At 39.8% G+C, this 17,522-nt stretch overlaps 1 protein-coding gene across 8 annotated transcripts in view; it reads left to right on the top strand.

Moving 5' to 3' along the window:
* The window catches only part of PI4K2B (phosphatidylinositol 4-kinase type 2 beta), a 45,371-nt gene extending 29,778 nt beyond the window's left edge, over window positions 1–15,593 (top strand). For 2 of the 8 annotated variants that reach the window (XR_004481500.2, XM_033421607.2), the window contains 2 exons: window positions 723–966; window positions 13,602–15,593. Coding sequence is in view for 5 of the 8 variants with exons in the window: in XM_033421607.2 (XP_033277498.1) it covers window positions 723–958 (236 nt within the window). In the remaining 3 variants the exon portion in view is untranslated. Of the gene's footprint in view, window positions 1–722; window positions 3,146–3,192; window positions 7,179–13,601 lie in introns of those variants that run through there. The other 6 variants (XR_004481499.2, XM_033421606.2, XR_004481498.2 and 3 more) reach the window with 3 other exon arrangements.
* Window positions 15,594–17,522: the final 1,929 nt, after the last annotated feature.

Genomic DNA, 17,522 nt, shown 5'->3' with positions numbered 1-17,522 from the left:
AGGCCACAGCAGTGAAAGGCCCGTGTACCGCAAAAAAAAAAAAAAAAAAAAAAAAAAAGAACAGACTCTTAAATAAAACTTTACTTTAAATGCTACCTTCCCCAGTTCGCTAATTCACTTGCCCTGCGTCATGCTTCCCCATAGTACTTTTTCCTTCTAATACTTGGTGTAATTGACTTGTTTGAGATGTTTATTGACTCCTCCCCTGCTGAAATGTGAGCTCTGTGAAGGCAGAGATTTTGTTTGTTTTCTTACTGTTGCATCCCCAGCACTTAGAACAGAGCCTAGCACATAATAAGCATGCAGTAAATTTATTTGTTGAATGAGTGGGTAAGGCAAGTATTTAGTAAAAAACAGACTATTTAGACCAGTATTTTTTTAGGTCCAGTGTCAACTGGGGTATGTATGTGGAACCATTCATTTCATTCAGTCTCTGACTCCATTGCTCCTGGACATAGATGCATTCTAGAATATTTCAAAGTTACCAATTGGCAAAAATTATTTAATTTTAATCCTGTGCATTTGTCTGTGTATACGTATGTGTGTGTATAAGCATCCATACATCACATATATAAATTGATAGCAGTTACTCATCACAGTCTCTGTTGGGCATAAATGGATGAAATAAAAATTGTAGTTATGAATAGATGGTTAAAATAATGTCAGTGAACGGAAGGTTTTTATCTTTTTGGAACTGATGAAAACCTCTCTTCTTTCCACAGATCTTAAATCTTACTCAGGCATTGAGAGACAGGAGGAGTCCTGTCCAGCTAGTACAGATGCCTTGTGTGATTGTGGAGCGCAGTCAAGGTGGAGGTCAGGGTCGGATCGTCCACCTCAGCAATTCATTCACCCAGACTGTCCACTGCAGGAAGCCTTTTTTTTCCTCCTGGTAGCAGATGTGAGAGAAAGAAACCGTTTGGCATTATTGTGTTGTTACAACATTACCGCCCTGTAAACCTGCTGGTAAGAACTCCAGTTGCCAAAACCTCAAATAATATAAGTTTCTAAAAGGTTTTCTTTGAATGTAATTGAAGTTTACAGTTTTCTGTCCAAATACTAAATTTCTATTTCAGGGAAGAAGTGATATATCTCCTATGTCGTATTTTTGTAGAAAAATTGTATTTTATGTTGTTGATGTTAGTTTCAGAGGTCATTTCATAGTTTACACATTCTGGAATGACTATAATTACTCTAGAATTCCAAACAGAAAAATAAGGTGTTTGTTGACTTTGAATACAATAACTTTTTATATACTTTTTTAATATTGAGAAGAATGGTCATGTTAACTCTTCTTACATTATAAAAGGCCTTTGAGGATGAAACTGCTCTTATGAGCTTTAATAGAGTAGTTAATAGAAAATAGTTAAGAATAAAACAATGTTGCCTTAATTTAAAAAGCTGCTACTTTAGAACTTGAATAAATGCTCCTAAAGTGACCATTATTAGGGACCAGAAAATTATATTTCAAGTTACCAATGACCATTTTCTTTTTTGTACTTCAGAATATTTTGGGTCAATTATTTTGTTATAGTGAGGGGGAAAATATCTAACGCTATCTCCCCCTTTAAAAAAATGGAAACACTCAACTGAGACTTGAGGGGAATAATATGAAATTAAGATAGATCCCCAGTATTTTGAAATTCCAGAATAGCATTAAAAATTCCCATCTGTTTCTTGCATGGGATCAATACTTAATCATTTAGTACCTCAGAGTACTGATCTCGTTCAATTTAGTACTTCAATTAGTATTAAACTTCACTGAAAGGTAAACCATAACTCAAAACTGTATATTGGGTTGCATTTTCAGGTCCTAGGACATAACCTCTTAAAAATAATAGTAGTGTTGTAGGGTACTTGAAATTACTGATGTTATTATAATTACAGTCAACTTTAGAATACTAGTCCCAGTTAAAGGGGACCGTAACAGAGATAACCATTAAGTCATTTTTATTTGATTTTGAATATCAGTATTTCTGACATCCTGGGAATTTGTAGTACTTTTAACTTACCAAGTGATTGAAATTGAGATGAGCCCGATATGAAGATTTGATCCCAAAGAAGCAGGAGCTTCATTCTCTTCTTAGGCCCCAAACAAATAACGTCACCACTCAGACTAAACTGGGCAGTTTGTGGTCTTGGCCTTTTGTTGTTAAGCTTTCTGTCCTGTAATTTTTTAAATTATTTTTATATAAAAAGTATTTCCTGAAGATTGAATTAGGATGGAAGTCAGATCTGCCGTTCTCCCTTTCTTCACATCTTTCTCTTGGTCTTCGTGGATGTGATGAGTGAGGATTACTGCTGTCCTAGTGGAAGTCCATTGGAAACCTGTGTTCTCCTACCTCCCCTGACCCTCCATGATCTCAATGTTGAGATAATGGAAAATTGACTGGAAATTCAAAGCTCAAGCTAATATCTTTAGATCAATACCAGTCATTAAAATGTGCCTTTTGAAGATGTGTTCTTAATGAAATAAGTTGTTATGATGTGGTTACTGCTTTCATAAAACAGGGTTTTCAGTATTTTGAGAATTTCTATATTAATTTAAAAGATGGAAACTTAGTAAGTTGCTACTGTTTTGTACCCTAAAATTAAAATAGTGTGGAAATATTTTTAAATGGTCTGACCAGGCCAGAAAAATAGAGTTGAAATATTTAAGATATGATTAGAAGTCAGAGTACATTGGTTTTATTTTATAAATTTTCATGAACTTCATTTTTATTTAAATATTGTGTTAATATTTTCAGTGAGTATATTTATAGTGTCAAACATGGTAGACGAAAGGTAATAAAAATCACTGTCTTAAGACTAGATTTCTCCTGAAGTATGTATATTGAATATTTAGAATGTTTGTAAATACATTTATGTTTATAAATGATGACAAACCACCATTTTCTTACTGCATATATTAGTAGTACAGTTTAATACTTTATCATTCCAAAAGATATATTTAACTGGAATCTTTATAATTAGAGACATTTTCATTTTTATTTGAATATAAGCTGCCTTACTCTCCCCCAAATTTGTCAGCAGTTAGTTGAAGACTATGGAAACATGTTTTTTGCAATCTTGAAAACGATTTGATTCACAAATTTTTTTTTAATTAAAGTTTTGTACTAATGGAATTAAAACCTTATTAAAAACAGTGGTGACCAGTCCTTTGATCAGATTACATCTTAAATCCTTTTACAGATATATGAAGAGACAGGCAGCATCTTATGTTTTATAGTCTGCCTTCTTTCCCAAAGTTGCTTGGGCAGCTGTACAGATAGTGGCAGAGATCTTCAGTGTGGCTCTGTTTCCAGGCCTCTCTTATGGTGAGTTTGGAGCCATGTAACCGAGTTCTGGCCAGTAAGATGTGGTGATGAGGGATATATGTGGCTTCCAGACCTGGCAGTAAAACTCACTGTGGCACAACCAGTGATCACCGTTGACCACTCTCTTGTCTTCCCATTTGGCTGTAAACAAAGAATTTGCAAAGTGGAAGCAGCCAGGGCATGTGAGTCACTGCTTGGAAACCTACCAGGAGAGCGTGCTGACTGCATTGGACTGTGACATGAGCAAGAAATAGTGCTTGTGTTTAGTCACTAAAATTTTGCATTTATATGTTAAAACTTACCATAGTCTGTCCTATCCTGGGCATTAACGGTGTAAATAGAAAAAAAAATCATTTTAAAATAAAAAACCAATTATAGAAGGCTGAATGGCAGCAGCAGTGAGTATTTAATCTCAAATCCCCATAGAACAACTAGGATAGCAAAAGAAAAATCACAGTGACACCATCTTCACTAAAATTAGATGATAGAATATCCCTATGGATCCCAGAAATGAGCAGTTTGGGCTAAATCCATCAATAGCAAAAGGATCACATGGGAACAGCTTTGGAGGAGTGAACGGAGGGAAAGTGAGGGGGGCCTGTGATGGTACAAAGAGCCCAGAATCTGCTGACATGTCGTCAGCCCCAAAAGGAGGCGCCCCCAGTCATCGTGGCAGTCTCAACTGGTGCATCCAAAACCACAATCAAAATTGGGAGAGGGCTGTCCAGCATTCAGCCGGAAGCTGTAAAGGGAGCCTGCAGGAAGGTATGAGGGTGCCAGGGCGACCTGGTCTTCAGGGTTCCCGGAAGTAGCTGGTGAGAGCACATAGACCTGCCCTGAGAGAAGCTACTGGATATAGAATAGACATTGACGAGGGAAGGACCCTGGGGATAAAGGAGACAAGGTTCTGATACAGATAGAAGAGGGGACCAGATGAGACAATTCAGAAAGTACTAAGAAGGTTCATAAAAAACCATGTCATCTGGGAATTCCCTGGCAGTCCAGTGGTTAGGACTCAGCACCTGCACTGCTGGGCCCAGGTTCCATCCCTGGTCCAGGAACTAAGATACTGCAGGCCAAGCGGCACGGTCGAATAAATAAGTAAGAATAAAATATCAGTTATTACAAAAAGAATAATAAAAATAAAAGTTATCTTAAAAAAAAATGTTATCTAATACTCTGTAGTAACTACAGAAGAGAGAACCCTAGAACTACAAAACCAGGAAACTCCAGGCCTACCTCACCACCTATCCAGGAATCTTCTGAAAATATAGGAGGAAAGTATGAAAAAGTCCATCTCACTTAAACATGACCACATCATACAATATGCTTTAAGAAAACAGGATAACAGTGTGTATCACATACCCACAGGAAATGAAGATATCCTAGAAACTTTTACAAAGCAGAAGAAAACAGTAATATTTGTTAAAATGCTGAAGAAATTCAAGAAATGATAGAACCTGAGAAAGAACAATATAACATCAAAATCAGGAAAGCTCAAAAATTAGATGGACAAGCAACAGGAGGAAATAAAATGAGAGCTGACAGAGCTCAGAGGAAATATTGGAGTTAACAGTAGGTTTCAGAAATAAACTAGAAGGAACCCAAGGGCAAATAGACAACATCCACAGGAACTCTACAGCAAACATCATACTTAGTGCTGGAAAATCTAAAGCTTTCTATATTTGTTTTCTGTTGCTGCTGTAATAAATTATCACAAACGTTAGTGTTTTAAACAACACAAATTCATTATCTGACAGTTCTGCAGGTTAGAAGCCTGACACAGGTGTCACTGGACTAAAATCAGGGTGTCAGCAGGGCTGTGTTTCTTTCTGGAGGCTCTAGGGGGGAATCTGTTCCCTTGTCCTTTCTAGTATCAAGGAGCCTCACACATCCCTTGGCTTGTAGCCCTCTCCCTCCATCTCCAAAGCCAGCAACAGCGGGCTGAATACTTTTCTCATCACATCATTCTGTCATTGACCCTTCTGCCTCCTTCTTGCACTTTTAAGGACACTTGTTATTACACTGGGCCCACCCAGGTAATCTAGAATAATCTCCCTATGTTAAGGCCTGCTTATACGTAACCTTAATTCCATCTTCAACTTTAATTCCCCTTTGCCATTTAATATATTCAAAAATTCTGGAGATTAGGACATGGACATCTTTGGGGGCCAGTATTCTGCCTCTGCACTTTCTCTCTGAGATCAGTAATGTGACAAGGGGGCCTGCTTTCACAATTCATATTCAGTATTGTACTGGAGAGCATAACCAGTGCAGTAAAGGCAGGGAAGAGGTGAAAGGAATGAGGTTCAGAAAGAAAGAAAGAAAATTGTCATTATTTATAGATGACATAATTATGCATGTAGAAAATTAAAAAGAATCTACCAATAGCTATTAGAATTGATAAGTGAATTTTGCAAGGTTTATATACCAGCAACATTAGTCAGAAAAAGAAAATTTTAAAAGATACCATTTATAGCAGCAGCGAAACACATCAGATTTCTAGGGATAAGTCCAACCAAAGATGTGTAAGCTCTCTATACCAACTATAAAAAGAGTATTGAGAATAATTCAAGATTTAAATAAATGGAGGGCAATACCATGCTTATGTATCAATAATGTTAGGATGTTGATGCTCCCAAGTTTGTTTATAGTTTCAACACGATCAAATCCCATCAGGATTTTTTAAAAAATTGACAAGAGAGTCCACCTGCCGATGCAGGGGACACGGGTTCGTGCCCCGGTCCGGAAAGATCCCACATGCCACGGAGTGTCTGGGCCCGTGAGCCATGGCCGCTGAGCCTGTGCGTCCGGAGCCTGTGGGCCGCAACGGGAGAGGCCACAACAGTGAGAGGCCCGCGTACCGCAAAAAAAAAAAAAAACAAAATTGACAAGCTAATTCTAAAATGTATATGGAAATGTTCTGGCCAACCTATGAGACAAGAGCAAAAGTTGGAGGACTTATACGCTACCTGGTCTCAGAACTTATAAAGCTACAGCAATCAAAACAGTGGTAATTGGGGTAAAGATAGACATAAGATCAAGGACACAGAAAAGAGAATCCAGAAATAAACCCTACATACATGGTAAACTGATTTTCAACAAAGGTGCCAAGGTATTTCAATAGAAAGGGAAGTCTTTTCAACAAATGATACTGTAATACACACACACACAGTGAACTTTCACTTTCACCCCATACAGAGGCCTAAGTATGAGAGCTAAAACTTATAGAAGAAAACAGGAGAAAATCTTAGTGACCTTGTTCTTACAGAGATTTCTTAGAGCACAAATGGCACAAACCATTAAAGAAAAAATTGATAAATTGGTCTTCATCAAAACTAAAAACTTTTGCTCTTCAAAAGACACTTCAGAAAATAAAATTTCTAGTCACAAACTGGGAGAAAATATTTGACAAATATATCTGATAAAGAATTCCAGAATATATAAAGAGATTGCACAACTCAAGAATAAGAAGTAAAATAACCCATTTAAGAAATGAACATAGGGGCAGGACAGGAATAAAGATGCAGACGTAGAGAATGGACTTGAAGACATGGGGAGGGGGAAAGGTAAGCTTGGACGAAGCGAGAGAGAGAGAGAGAGAGAGAGAGAGAGAGAGAGACATGGACATATATACACTAACAAATGTAAAATAGATAGCTAGTGGGAAGCAGCCGCATAGCACAGGGAGGTCAGCTCAGTGCTTTGTGTCCACCTAGTGGGGTGGGATAGGGAGGGTGGGAGGGAGACACAAAAGGGAGGAGATATGGGGATGTATGTATAGCTGATTCACTTTGTTATAAAGCAGCAACTAACACAACACTCTAATTATACTCCAATAAAGATATTTAAAAAAAAGAACAAAATATTTTATGGACACTTCACAAAATAAGATAAATGAATGGCCAATAAGCACATCAAAGTATGCTCAACATTACCACTAGGGAAATGCAAATAAAACCCACAATGAGTAGAGTTAAACTTACACCTATCGCACACCCAGCCATTCCTTTTCTTTTACCCACCCAAGAGAAATGAAAGCAAACGGCTACATAGAAATGTTCACAGCAACCTTTTTTGTAATACCCTAAATTGGGCACAACCCAAGTTCACCAACAAGTGCATGGATAAGCAAAAAATACATCCATACAATGAAAAGGAAAAGACTATGTGCTAGGCTTCCCTGGTGGTGCAAGTGGTTGAGAGTCCGCCTGCCGATGCAGAGGACACGGGTTCGTGCCCCGGTCTGGGAAGATCCCACATGCCACGGAGCGGCTGGGCCCGTGAGCCATGGCCACTGAGCCTGCGCGTCCGGAGCCTGTGCTCCGCAACGGGAGAGGCCACAGCAGTGAGAGGCCAGCGTACCGCAAAAAAAAAAAAAAGTCTGTGTGCTGATAAACCCAACAACAGGGATGAATCTCAAAACGATTATGCTAACTGAAAGAAGCCAAACACAAAGGGAATGTACCATGGGGTTCCTTTTATATAAAATTTTCTAAAATAAAAACTAATCCATTGTTAAAACAGTCCAGTGATTGCTTGGGGACTGAGGTGGATTATTGGGGGGGGGTTAACTAGGGTGGCATTGTAAACAATGCTTTGCATGGGGGTCTGAGGAAATTTCAAGGGATGATGGAAATACTTTGTGTCTTGAGTGTGGTTCTGATTGCACAGGTGAGTACATTTATCAAAGATCATCAAATTGCACAGCTCATTGTATGTAAAGTATTCTGCATGAAACAATAAGCAATGAATTACCACTTCAAACCTAGCAGATTCGGGCAAAAGTAAAAGCCTGACAGTTGGTAGAATCATTTTTGAGAGCAGTCTCTAGTAAAATTGAAGATGCAAGTACCTGGTAGTGTGTGCATTCAAGGAAACACATACAAGATTGGCCAATGCTGTAGTGTTTATAGTACTGAAAAATTGAAAACAACCTGAATATTAGCAGGAAATGGATAAATTGTGGTATACCCATGCAATAGAAGACCACAGAGCACTAAAAATCAACTGTAGCCACATGTATTGAAATGTACACATAAACTTGAAAACGATGTTGAAGGAAAACAACACTAAGTTGCAAAAGTATTTACACATTTATGTAAATACAAAACAGTACTACGGTACTTTTTTATAGTTGCTTTTTGACATATGCATACATGTAAGTATATTAAAAAGTGGACAGGAATGTCCTTCTCCAGCTTCAGAATAGGAGGTAAGGAGGTTATAGAAGCAGATTTAAAGGTTACCAAGTACACTTTAAGTATAAAATTTTATCTCTTTAAAAAGTATCTGAAGCAAATATGACCAGATGGCCACATTTGTTAAAATCTGGGTGGTAGGTGAGTTGTTATGTTATTCTCTGTTATTTTCCGTATGCTTCAATTATTTCATTTTTTAAAATAAGCTTTTATACGGGAGCACATCTATGTGAATACTTTGTCTGTCACCTTTCTTAATTTGCTATGGCTGTCATGAAAAAATATCACAGAGTGGCTTTAAACAATGGAAATATATTTTGTCACAGTTGTGAAGGCTGAGAGTCCAAGATCAAGATGCCAGCAGGGTTTTCTGGTGAGGACTTTCTCCTGGCTTACAAATCGCTGCCTTATTGTGTCCTCACGTGGCCTTTTCTTATTGCACTCACATCCTGAGGACACGGTTCTATTGAATTAGGGCCCACCTCATTTAACTGTAATTACCTCTTTAAAGGCTGTATCTCCAAATATAGTCACATGGGGGCTAGAGCTTCAGCATATGAATTTTGGGGAGGGGACACAATGCAGTCCACAGCACTACCCAAACTAAAAAACTATTAGGCACCTCCATCTGCATTAGGCTCTCTGATTGCGGCCAGGCTCAGCCTCAACCTTGGCCACTGCTGCAGTCCCAGCCACCTCCTTAGTCATATCCTCAGTGGAACACTGAAATAATAAGAACACCCATCTGTAAATATTTTCTGAAGTGAAGTCTGAGAGGCTTTCTTCTTAATAATGTGTAGGACTTTTCAACCTGGATTTGTAATAATTATTTTTACAACTGAAATAAACGTCATGCTTACTGCCTCGCTCCTGGTTCTGTTCTGCATAGTTGTGAACCAGAACAGCTCCGTTTCTCAATCATGGCAGATACATGAATTTGCTTTAGCTTTTCTCATTTGTTAAAATCCCAACACCTGTATGGACAACAGTTTGTATGATAGAAGTCACTCACTGAATTCAACAAACATTTATGGGTACTCACTGTATGCCAGGTTCTCCAAAAGGCAGTAGGAAGACAGAAATCAGTAAAATACAGTTTCAGCTCTTGGATTCACTCTTCAGATACTGCTCAAAGCAGAAGGAAAACCGGAAAATGGTGGTAGGTCTAAAATGAAGTATTTTTGAGGGAATAATGTCTTAATCTTTGATCGTGTGTGCACATCTCTACCTTTGCCTCTTAGACTGTAAATTATTTGCCTACAGGGGAGGGAAATGAAATGCTTTGTAAACAAAATGCTTCACTGGCTTTGACCTGAGCTGTCAACATTTTTCTTATTTATTAATAGAAGCATATTTTCAATGTCTAGGCTTGTCTTGTGGAGAGCATGGCTTTCATTCAACATCTCAATATATTTAATCCATTCTTTGGAGGTAAGGGAGTAGATAGTCCTCAAAGATGGCTGTCATCACTTCCTTCCCTCTTTGCAAGCATGTACTTTTCCACCCATGAGGAAGTGGAATCTACCTCTCCCCCATTTCTATCTGGGCTGGGCTTGCAACTTGCTTTAATCATCAGAATGTAACAAAAGTGCAACTATGCCAGTTTGGGCTTAGTCTTTAAGAAGCCTGGCAGCCTCCACTCTCCCTGGAAAATCAGCTGCCATGTAAGAAGTCAAATGGGACTTCCCTGGCGGTCCAGTGGTTAAGCCTCCATGCTTCCACTGCAAGGGGCATGGGTTTGATCCCTGGCCAGGGAGCTAAGATCCCGCACACCATGTGGCACGGCCAGTAAAAAAAAAAGTCCAACTACCCAGAGTCCGCCATGCTGTGAGGAAACCCAAGCTAGTCATGTAGAAAGACTACAATGAAAGAGAGGAGAATAAGACCATTCTACTTACCATAACATCATCTCTCCTAAATTAACAAAAAATTCCTGTTATCTGTTATATAGACCGTATTCATATATCTTTAATTATTCACCAAATATATATTTTATAGCTAGGTTTCTTTGAATCGAGATCCAATCAAGTTGTATACATTGCATCTGTTGTTCTAGCTTTTAATCTAAAACAGTTCCTTCACTTTCCCCATGACATTAACTTTTGGGATATTCCCCATACTGGATCTGTCTCATTATTTCCTCTTAGTGTTCAACTTGATTCTCTATCCCCTGTATTTCCTATAAATTGGAAATGAGATCTAAAAGCTTGAATAGGTTCAGGTTAAACATTTTTGGCAAGAATATTTCACAAACGATTCTGTGTACTTCATATTGCATTTAGATCAGGAGTTAGAAAAGAGATTTAATTTTTATCAACGAATTCATCATGTTAGGAGAGGAAATCCCAAAAAAGCCAGAGAGCTGTGGCAGCAGGAGCTCTTTTAACAAATCAAAACATATTCTTGTGTATGGAGTGTGGTTAGATTTCCTCCTACCCCCATTTCTTTGAAAACTTAATTCTTGTCCCATCTTTTTTTGTCAATGAGTTTTTCTTATTTAGCTCTCTTTTTTGATGATGATAATGATGATGATGATGAGTTGGTTTCCATCAAGCAAGTCTACTAATCTGTCATAATATCAAAAAAATATTGTCATGAATGGTAGTAATTAAGCATAAAATCTGAGGAACAAAATACATAACTTGGAACAAAGTCGTGTATGACTTCTGAGAGTTTTTATTCATTGCCGTGAGCTATCTTGCTTTTACTCAGTGTTTCTCATCTGAAGATCCCTAAATGTTAAGTGGGCCCATGGATTGAACTGTGAAAGTATATAACGAAAATACATTTATCTAACAAAGTGCATTATTAATCAGCATCATCTTATTCAGTGAATTTTAACCTGCTTCAGATTCCATGTAAAGAGTTCTCTGAGAAAACAAATCCTTAAGCTTTGAAGTTTTTATTCTAAAGCCAAATAATACAATAGATTTAACTTTTGTCTTTTTGAAATACTGCAAACTTACTTATGTTCTAATATTGCGTATCTTCAATAAGTAGAAGATAGGCCACAATTCCCTTTTGGCTGAGTCTGAGATTGGAATAGACCTGTATTTAAGTCCTGGCTCTGCTCATGAGCTCCATGCCCCTGGGCAGATCTTACAATCTCCCAGACCAGCTTTCTCTCCACCTGTGAAATACACGAGCTAATGCTAACTTCAAAGTTTTGTAACAAAGATGACATATAATGTCATTTCACGTATTTTGTGAAAAGTGTGGTACAAATTCTGTTATGGATTCAGTTTTTACCGGAGCAGCTGTCTGTGTGTGTTAGTGGTACTTTTGGATTTTGGGTTTTAGATGATGAAATAAAGCATACATCTGTGTTTATGGGTTTGGATTATTGCATAAAGTTTTAGATTGGATATCATCTTTCCTGGAGCATGGTGACAGATTTGGAACCAAAGCCTATTTTAAAGTTTTCTGTTGTGTGACACCCGGGGTTGATCTGGGGTTGAGAGGAAAAGGCACCTGAGGTCACTGGGTAATAGTGAGAGATTTGTCCGAACCTGACTCCCTGAGAAACTAAGCGACATTTCAAAAAGGTATTTGTGCAGAATCCTGACATCTGGTTCCAGCTGGTGAAATGCTAATCTGGCAGCCAGTGGCTGGTACCTCTGCAGGTCGCCTTGTGGGTTTTTTAAGACCTGAAAATGGAAAGCGTGTGATATCAAAAAGAAGCAGCTAATCTACTCTGTATGCAAAGAGATGTGTTTATTTTTCCTTTGACTCCAGGAACCCTGGCTGCTCCTTACCTCTGGTTACACAACTCCCACCTGACTGTTAAGACTTCTGAAACTATTGAAGCTTTCAGAAACAGTAGAAAAATCAGGTAGCCTTGCCTTTCCCAGGAGTCAGAAAGTTGTGTAAACATTTAGGGCTGATCCCCCGGCTGCCGGAACTGGTTTAACCAGGTTCAGCGATGCTTGTGCCCAAACGCCTGTCAGGACTGCCTTTAATCTCAGTGTGGCTTTGGGAACAATCCGGAAAACTACCCTTCAAGTGTTTGTTTTAAATTGCAGCACTTACAGGTAACTGTATTTCAACCAAGGCACCGGTTTAGACCAAGGTCGCCACTGCCCTGGCATAGTTTCTAAGCAATGTAACATTCAGCTACGCTTACTCTCCATGCTGTAGATGAGGAATTGGATATGCTTAATTCCCTGAATCTCTCGCTTAAATGCTGCTCAATTACTGGGACAACATCCCCCTTAATATGTTTTGAGGGCAAATATTACTATCTTTATTTTAAAGTTTCGAAAGTCTGTGGCTCAGAGAGGGCAAGTTGTCATTGCTGACGTGGAAATTTGATATAATCTATAAAGGAATGCAGTAGAAAAAGCCTTTGAACGAAGAGACGGAAAGGTAGCAGAATATGCCACTTTGGTTTAAGGATGATTTGGAGCTGAAGGCAATTGAGAATCAGCAGATACAAGAAAAGCTCTTTGCCTTCCCCTTATTTGCCTAAATGCAGAACATAATTTGTAAAGATGCCCTCCTCCCCGCCACCTCCCCTCTCTATCAAGAAGAACAGAAATAAATCACCATAGACAATTCTAGACCCTTATTTACCATTAGTTTCCCCATCTCCTCGCCTTCCCACAATTTGCCACCTGTAGGAGCTCAAAGTCCTTCTCATGTCATGTCTCTAAAAATATACTGTTCTTTTGTCAAGATGCTGTGTAAGCCTAGGTTCTAACGACCTCTTTGAGATACACACCTCTAAGTGCTCCCATGTGTATGCTTGACACACGTGTTTATAAACGTCTGCTTGTTTTTTCTCTTATTAATCTGTTTTTTTGTTAGTTTAATTTGTAGGGCCTCAGCCAGAGAACCCAAGATGGGTAGAGGAAAGAGATTGTTTTTCCTTCCCTACAAGATCAACTAGATTCTAGTGGAGGTTCTATTCATACTTTGGGGAGATTATTTGAGTTTCCCCTGTATGTATGTGTATGTGTATGTGTATATGTATGTGTGTGGGTGTGTTTACTTATTTAGTCAACTGTGCTACCACTTATAAAGTTCTTACTTTGCCATGTACTGTGTTTTTCATGCTGTGTAATCCTCTTTTTTTCTCCTCCAGATTTGCTCCCCACTTTCCCCTCCTGCTCTATGCTCTGGGAGGCTGACCTTTATGGACGCCATCAAAAGGCACTTCCACATCTCATCTCTGGCTGTTGTTTTTTTTTTTCCAGTAGGAGACACTGACAGATGAAAGATCTGAGGGCCAAAGGAGGAGACTGAGGCTGGGTATTTATCCCCCCAGCTTCTTCCCTGTGGGCCTGTCATGGTTGGCTGAGGCCCTCTGCTGAAGGCCATCGCTCTGTAGGGCTGTTCCTTCCGTATAATTATTCTCTTTGGGTTTCAAGTAACTTCCTTGGCCCTGTAGACCTGGGGTGGAAATAACTTCCTGCTAGTAATAGCCCTAAGGGAATGCACTTTCCCTGGGTAGTTTAACTTAACCCTGCCCCCAGCCTGGTAAACAGCCCCCTTATGAAGCTTCCTTCAATTACCCCACGTGAATGTGCCGTCTGTTCCCTGCCAGGATCCTGAATGTCACACATGTGTGTTCATTTCATTCTTTCCGCAACCCAGAAGCCACGTGTATTATTACACATAGTACACCTGAGAAAGGCTCAGAGATGTGAAACAACTTACCTGAAGTGACATAATCTGTGAAGGGTAGAGCAGGATTCAAAGTGGGGGCGTGTATGGCTCAGCTACCCCCCTCATCAGGCTGAGCTGTACTGGATTACCTCTGTGGTCCCAACCTTTTCCCCTTGTCCTCTTCTCGTAAAAAATACTTTGCCGACCCTCTTGACCCTCTTAAAATGAAATTCATAGATAATTTAATCTAACTAAACACCTAATTTCAAATAAAATACACAAAATATTTTAAATTTATGTATTTATCTTTGGTGGTGTTGGGTCTTTGTTGATGCATGCAGGCTTCCTCTAGTTGCGGTGTGCAGGCTTCTCACTGTGGTGGCTTCTCTTGTTGTGGAGCATGGGCTCTAGGCGCACAGGCTTCAGGAGTTGTGGCTCATGGGCTCTGGAGCGCAGGCTCAGCAGTTGTGGCACACAGGCCCAGCTACTCTGCGGCATGTGGCATCCTCCTGGACCAGGGCTCGAACCCATGTCCCCTGCATTGGCAGGCGGATTCTTAACCACTGCACCACCAGGGAAGCCCACAAAATATTTTAAAATAAAAGGATGGTTACTTACAATAAAATATGTGTTCCACATGTAAATGCTCAGCGTGACCACACTGTTACGTTATAGTGAAATTGTCAGGTGCACATACTTTCTTATAATGAATACACTTAGATTCAAGATAAGTAAGACAAAACTGAATTTTTCTTTATGTATGACATTTTGAAATCAGAGCTAAATTGGGATATTTGTGTAAAATCATTGAGGTGGATTAGATTTTGCTCAAAAATATCCACTCTGCCCTCCACCTCCACGGGGAGAGTGTACTTTTACTTTTCCACCCCTTGATTTTGGGCTTGCCAGTGTGGCCTGCTTTGGCCGAGTGGGAGAGTCAGGCAAGACTGAAATAAGGCGTGAAATGTGCTGTGCAGTGAGACTTGCCCTCTTGTGCCTCTGCCATTATCATGAGAAGAACTGCTCCCAGGTGTCTGCTGCCCCTCCAGCCCGGGCCCACGATGAGACACGGTGAGCAGACCTGAGCCCAACCCAAGCTGGGAGCAGGCTCAGCTGACCAAGTGTGAAGCAGGACCACTCCGCTGAGCCCAGCCACATCAGCCAACCCCCAGCTAACCCACAGATGTATGCGAGAGAATGACTTGTTTTAAGCCACTATGTTTTAGAATAGCTTATTATACAGAAATTGCTGACAGACAAGCAATGAAGGTAACAGCTTTAAAGGCAGATACAGATGGGGTGTACTGGGAATTCGGATTACATGAGCCATGTTGTTGTTGATCATGTGAGTTTTCCACAGTGGTGAAGAATTTTTTTTTTCTGGACAAAGCAAAGTATAATTGCCCCCTGATATACACAGTTGTTGCATTCCTGGCATATTCAGATATATTAAAACTGTAAGAAACTACTTTGTGTTTGTGTAAATTAAAGTTGGAGTGTAGGTGAAAATAACTATAAACAGGTTACTCACCTACATAAGTGTCTTTCCAGACTCTAGAGGAAGTTGTGCAGGATTGAGAGTAGTTAGTTCTGCATGGCACAGGACTGTCCTAACCATTACAGATCTTTTAGCACAGCCCCTACCCTCCACATTCCAGTAGCGTCCCCCAATCACTGTCACAACCAAAAACACCTCCTGGCATTTCTAAAATGTGCCCCCTAGGAGGTGGCACAGCCCTTGTTGGAATCACTAGATGAGATGACACAATGGTTCCTTCCAACTCAAACATCCTCAGATTTTTAAAGTCTGATTTTAGTTGTCATTTAATCAGTAATATGTATTAAAATTCTCTTATGCGCTAGCACTGTGGATATAAGGATAATATATGATCATTGCTCTCAAAGGGCTTACAGGGTAAAGGGTGGCACAAGCCAGCAATCAGGCAATTAATAATGTAGAGTGATCATCAATACTATTGATGTACATTCAGGATGCTACAGGAGGACATAAGAGGAGCATCTAACCTAATCTTGGGGCTCAGGGAAGGCTCTCCCAGAGGAGGTGATGTCTAAGCAATCATGAGAGCGGACCAGGTGTTAACCAAGCAAACAGGAATAAGAGGTGAACAGATGAAGAGCAGGCAGCATGCTCTTTCCCTGAAGCAAGGACTAGGGTGGCCTATCTGCTGCAGAGGTTGCTGAAGGAGCATATGAGCCTTGGAGTTGGAGGGATCATGGTTCAAATCCTGCCTCATCTCTAACCCTGAGCCATTATAATAACTCCTCACTACGTTCCAGGCACTTTGGTAAGTGCACTACATGAATTAGCTCGTTTTATCCTCCCAACAGTACCTCATCCCTCTGTATACAGAATGAGAAACTGAGGCACAGAAAGGTTAAGTAACTTGCCTAACCTAGCAAGTGGTGGAGTGGAATTAGAACCAAGACCAACTGACTCCAGAGCCAACTTTCCTCACGGTTGCCCTACACAGCCCAGCCTCCGATCCTGTTTCCTCATCTGTAAAGTGTACCTAATAGTATAGCTCCTGCGAGTTGATATATAAATGAAACATTTATATATTTAAGCACCAGACATGGTGGTAGAATATTTTTTTTTAAATAGCTATTCAGATTGTAATCCTTCCATTTTCAAAGGAGGAGCATTATAATCTGGAGAGCGTATAGTACATGATTTTAGTTACAAATAACATTTTTGAAACCTGAAGTGCCATTACAAAAAAAACCCCCTATTTTAACATTAAGTTTGATTATGTATCAGGGAAAACACAATAAACAAGTGGCTTAAACAGACAAGAATTTATTGTCACCTAAAAGGAGTTGAGTTTGATAGTCCAGTTTCTCCTATTTGGACCTCAGGGTCCAAAAATGACTGCTGGAGCTTCCATCACTGTATCTGCATTCCACCAGCAGGGAGGAGTAGGGGGAAAAAATAAGGAGATAAACCTCCCAGTTGAGTTGGTTCCCTTAAGAAGGACTCCTACTTAGTCTGGGCTTGGGACTGACAGATGGCAGGGTACAATAGCCCCCATCCCCCGCCAAAGCAGGAAACTCCACGGTGCCGTCATGCACCATAGCTCCCTGTGCATCAGGCTGAGGCTGGACTCTGCCTCACTTCTACCCCTGCCTTCTCCTGCTTCTCTCACTTCCTTACAGGTTTCTCCTTCAAAAAGTCACTTGCACAAGAATCTCCATCCTGGGCTCTGCTTCTAGGAACCCCACAGTATGCTCTTTTTCAGCCAAATTCTGCCTCTCATAATTTCACCCAGGTTCTACCGTGCTGAGTAATCCAGAATGAATGGAATTCTCTTCCATAGAGTAGCACCTTTATAGGTTGGAACATAGCTGTAAAAGAGGAATGTAATAATATGTACATATC

This window comes from Orcinus orca, chromosome 4 (genome assembly GCF_937001465.1).
Source record: "Orcinus orca chromosome 4, mOrcOrc1.1, whole genome shotgun sequence".
In the NCBI taxonomy this organism is placed as follows: domain Eukaryota; kingdom Metazoa; phylum Chordata; class Mammalia; order Artiodactyla; family Delphinidae; genus Orcinus; species Orcinus orca.
Note: the sequence above shows the minus strand (reverse complement) of the source record. Positions and strands in the feature narration are given on the sequence as shown.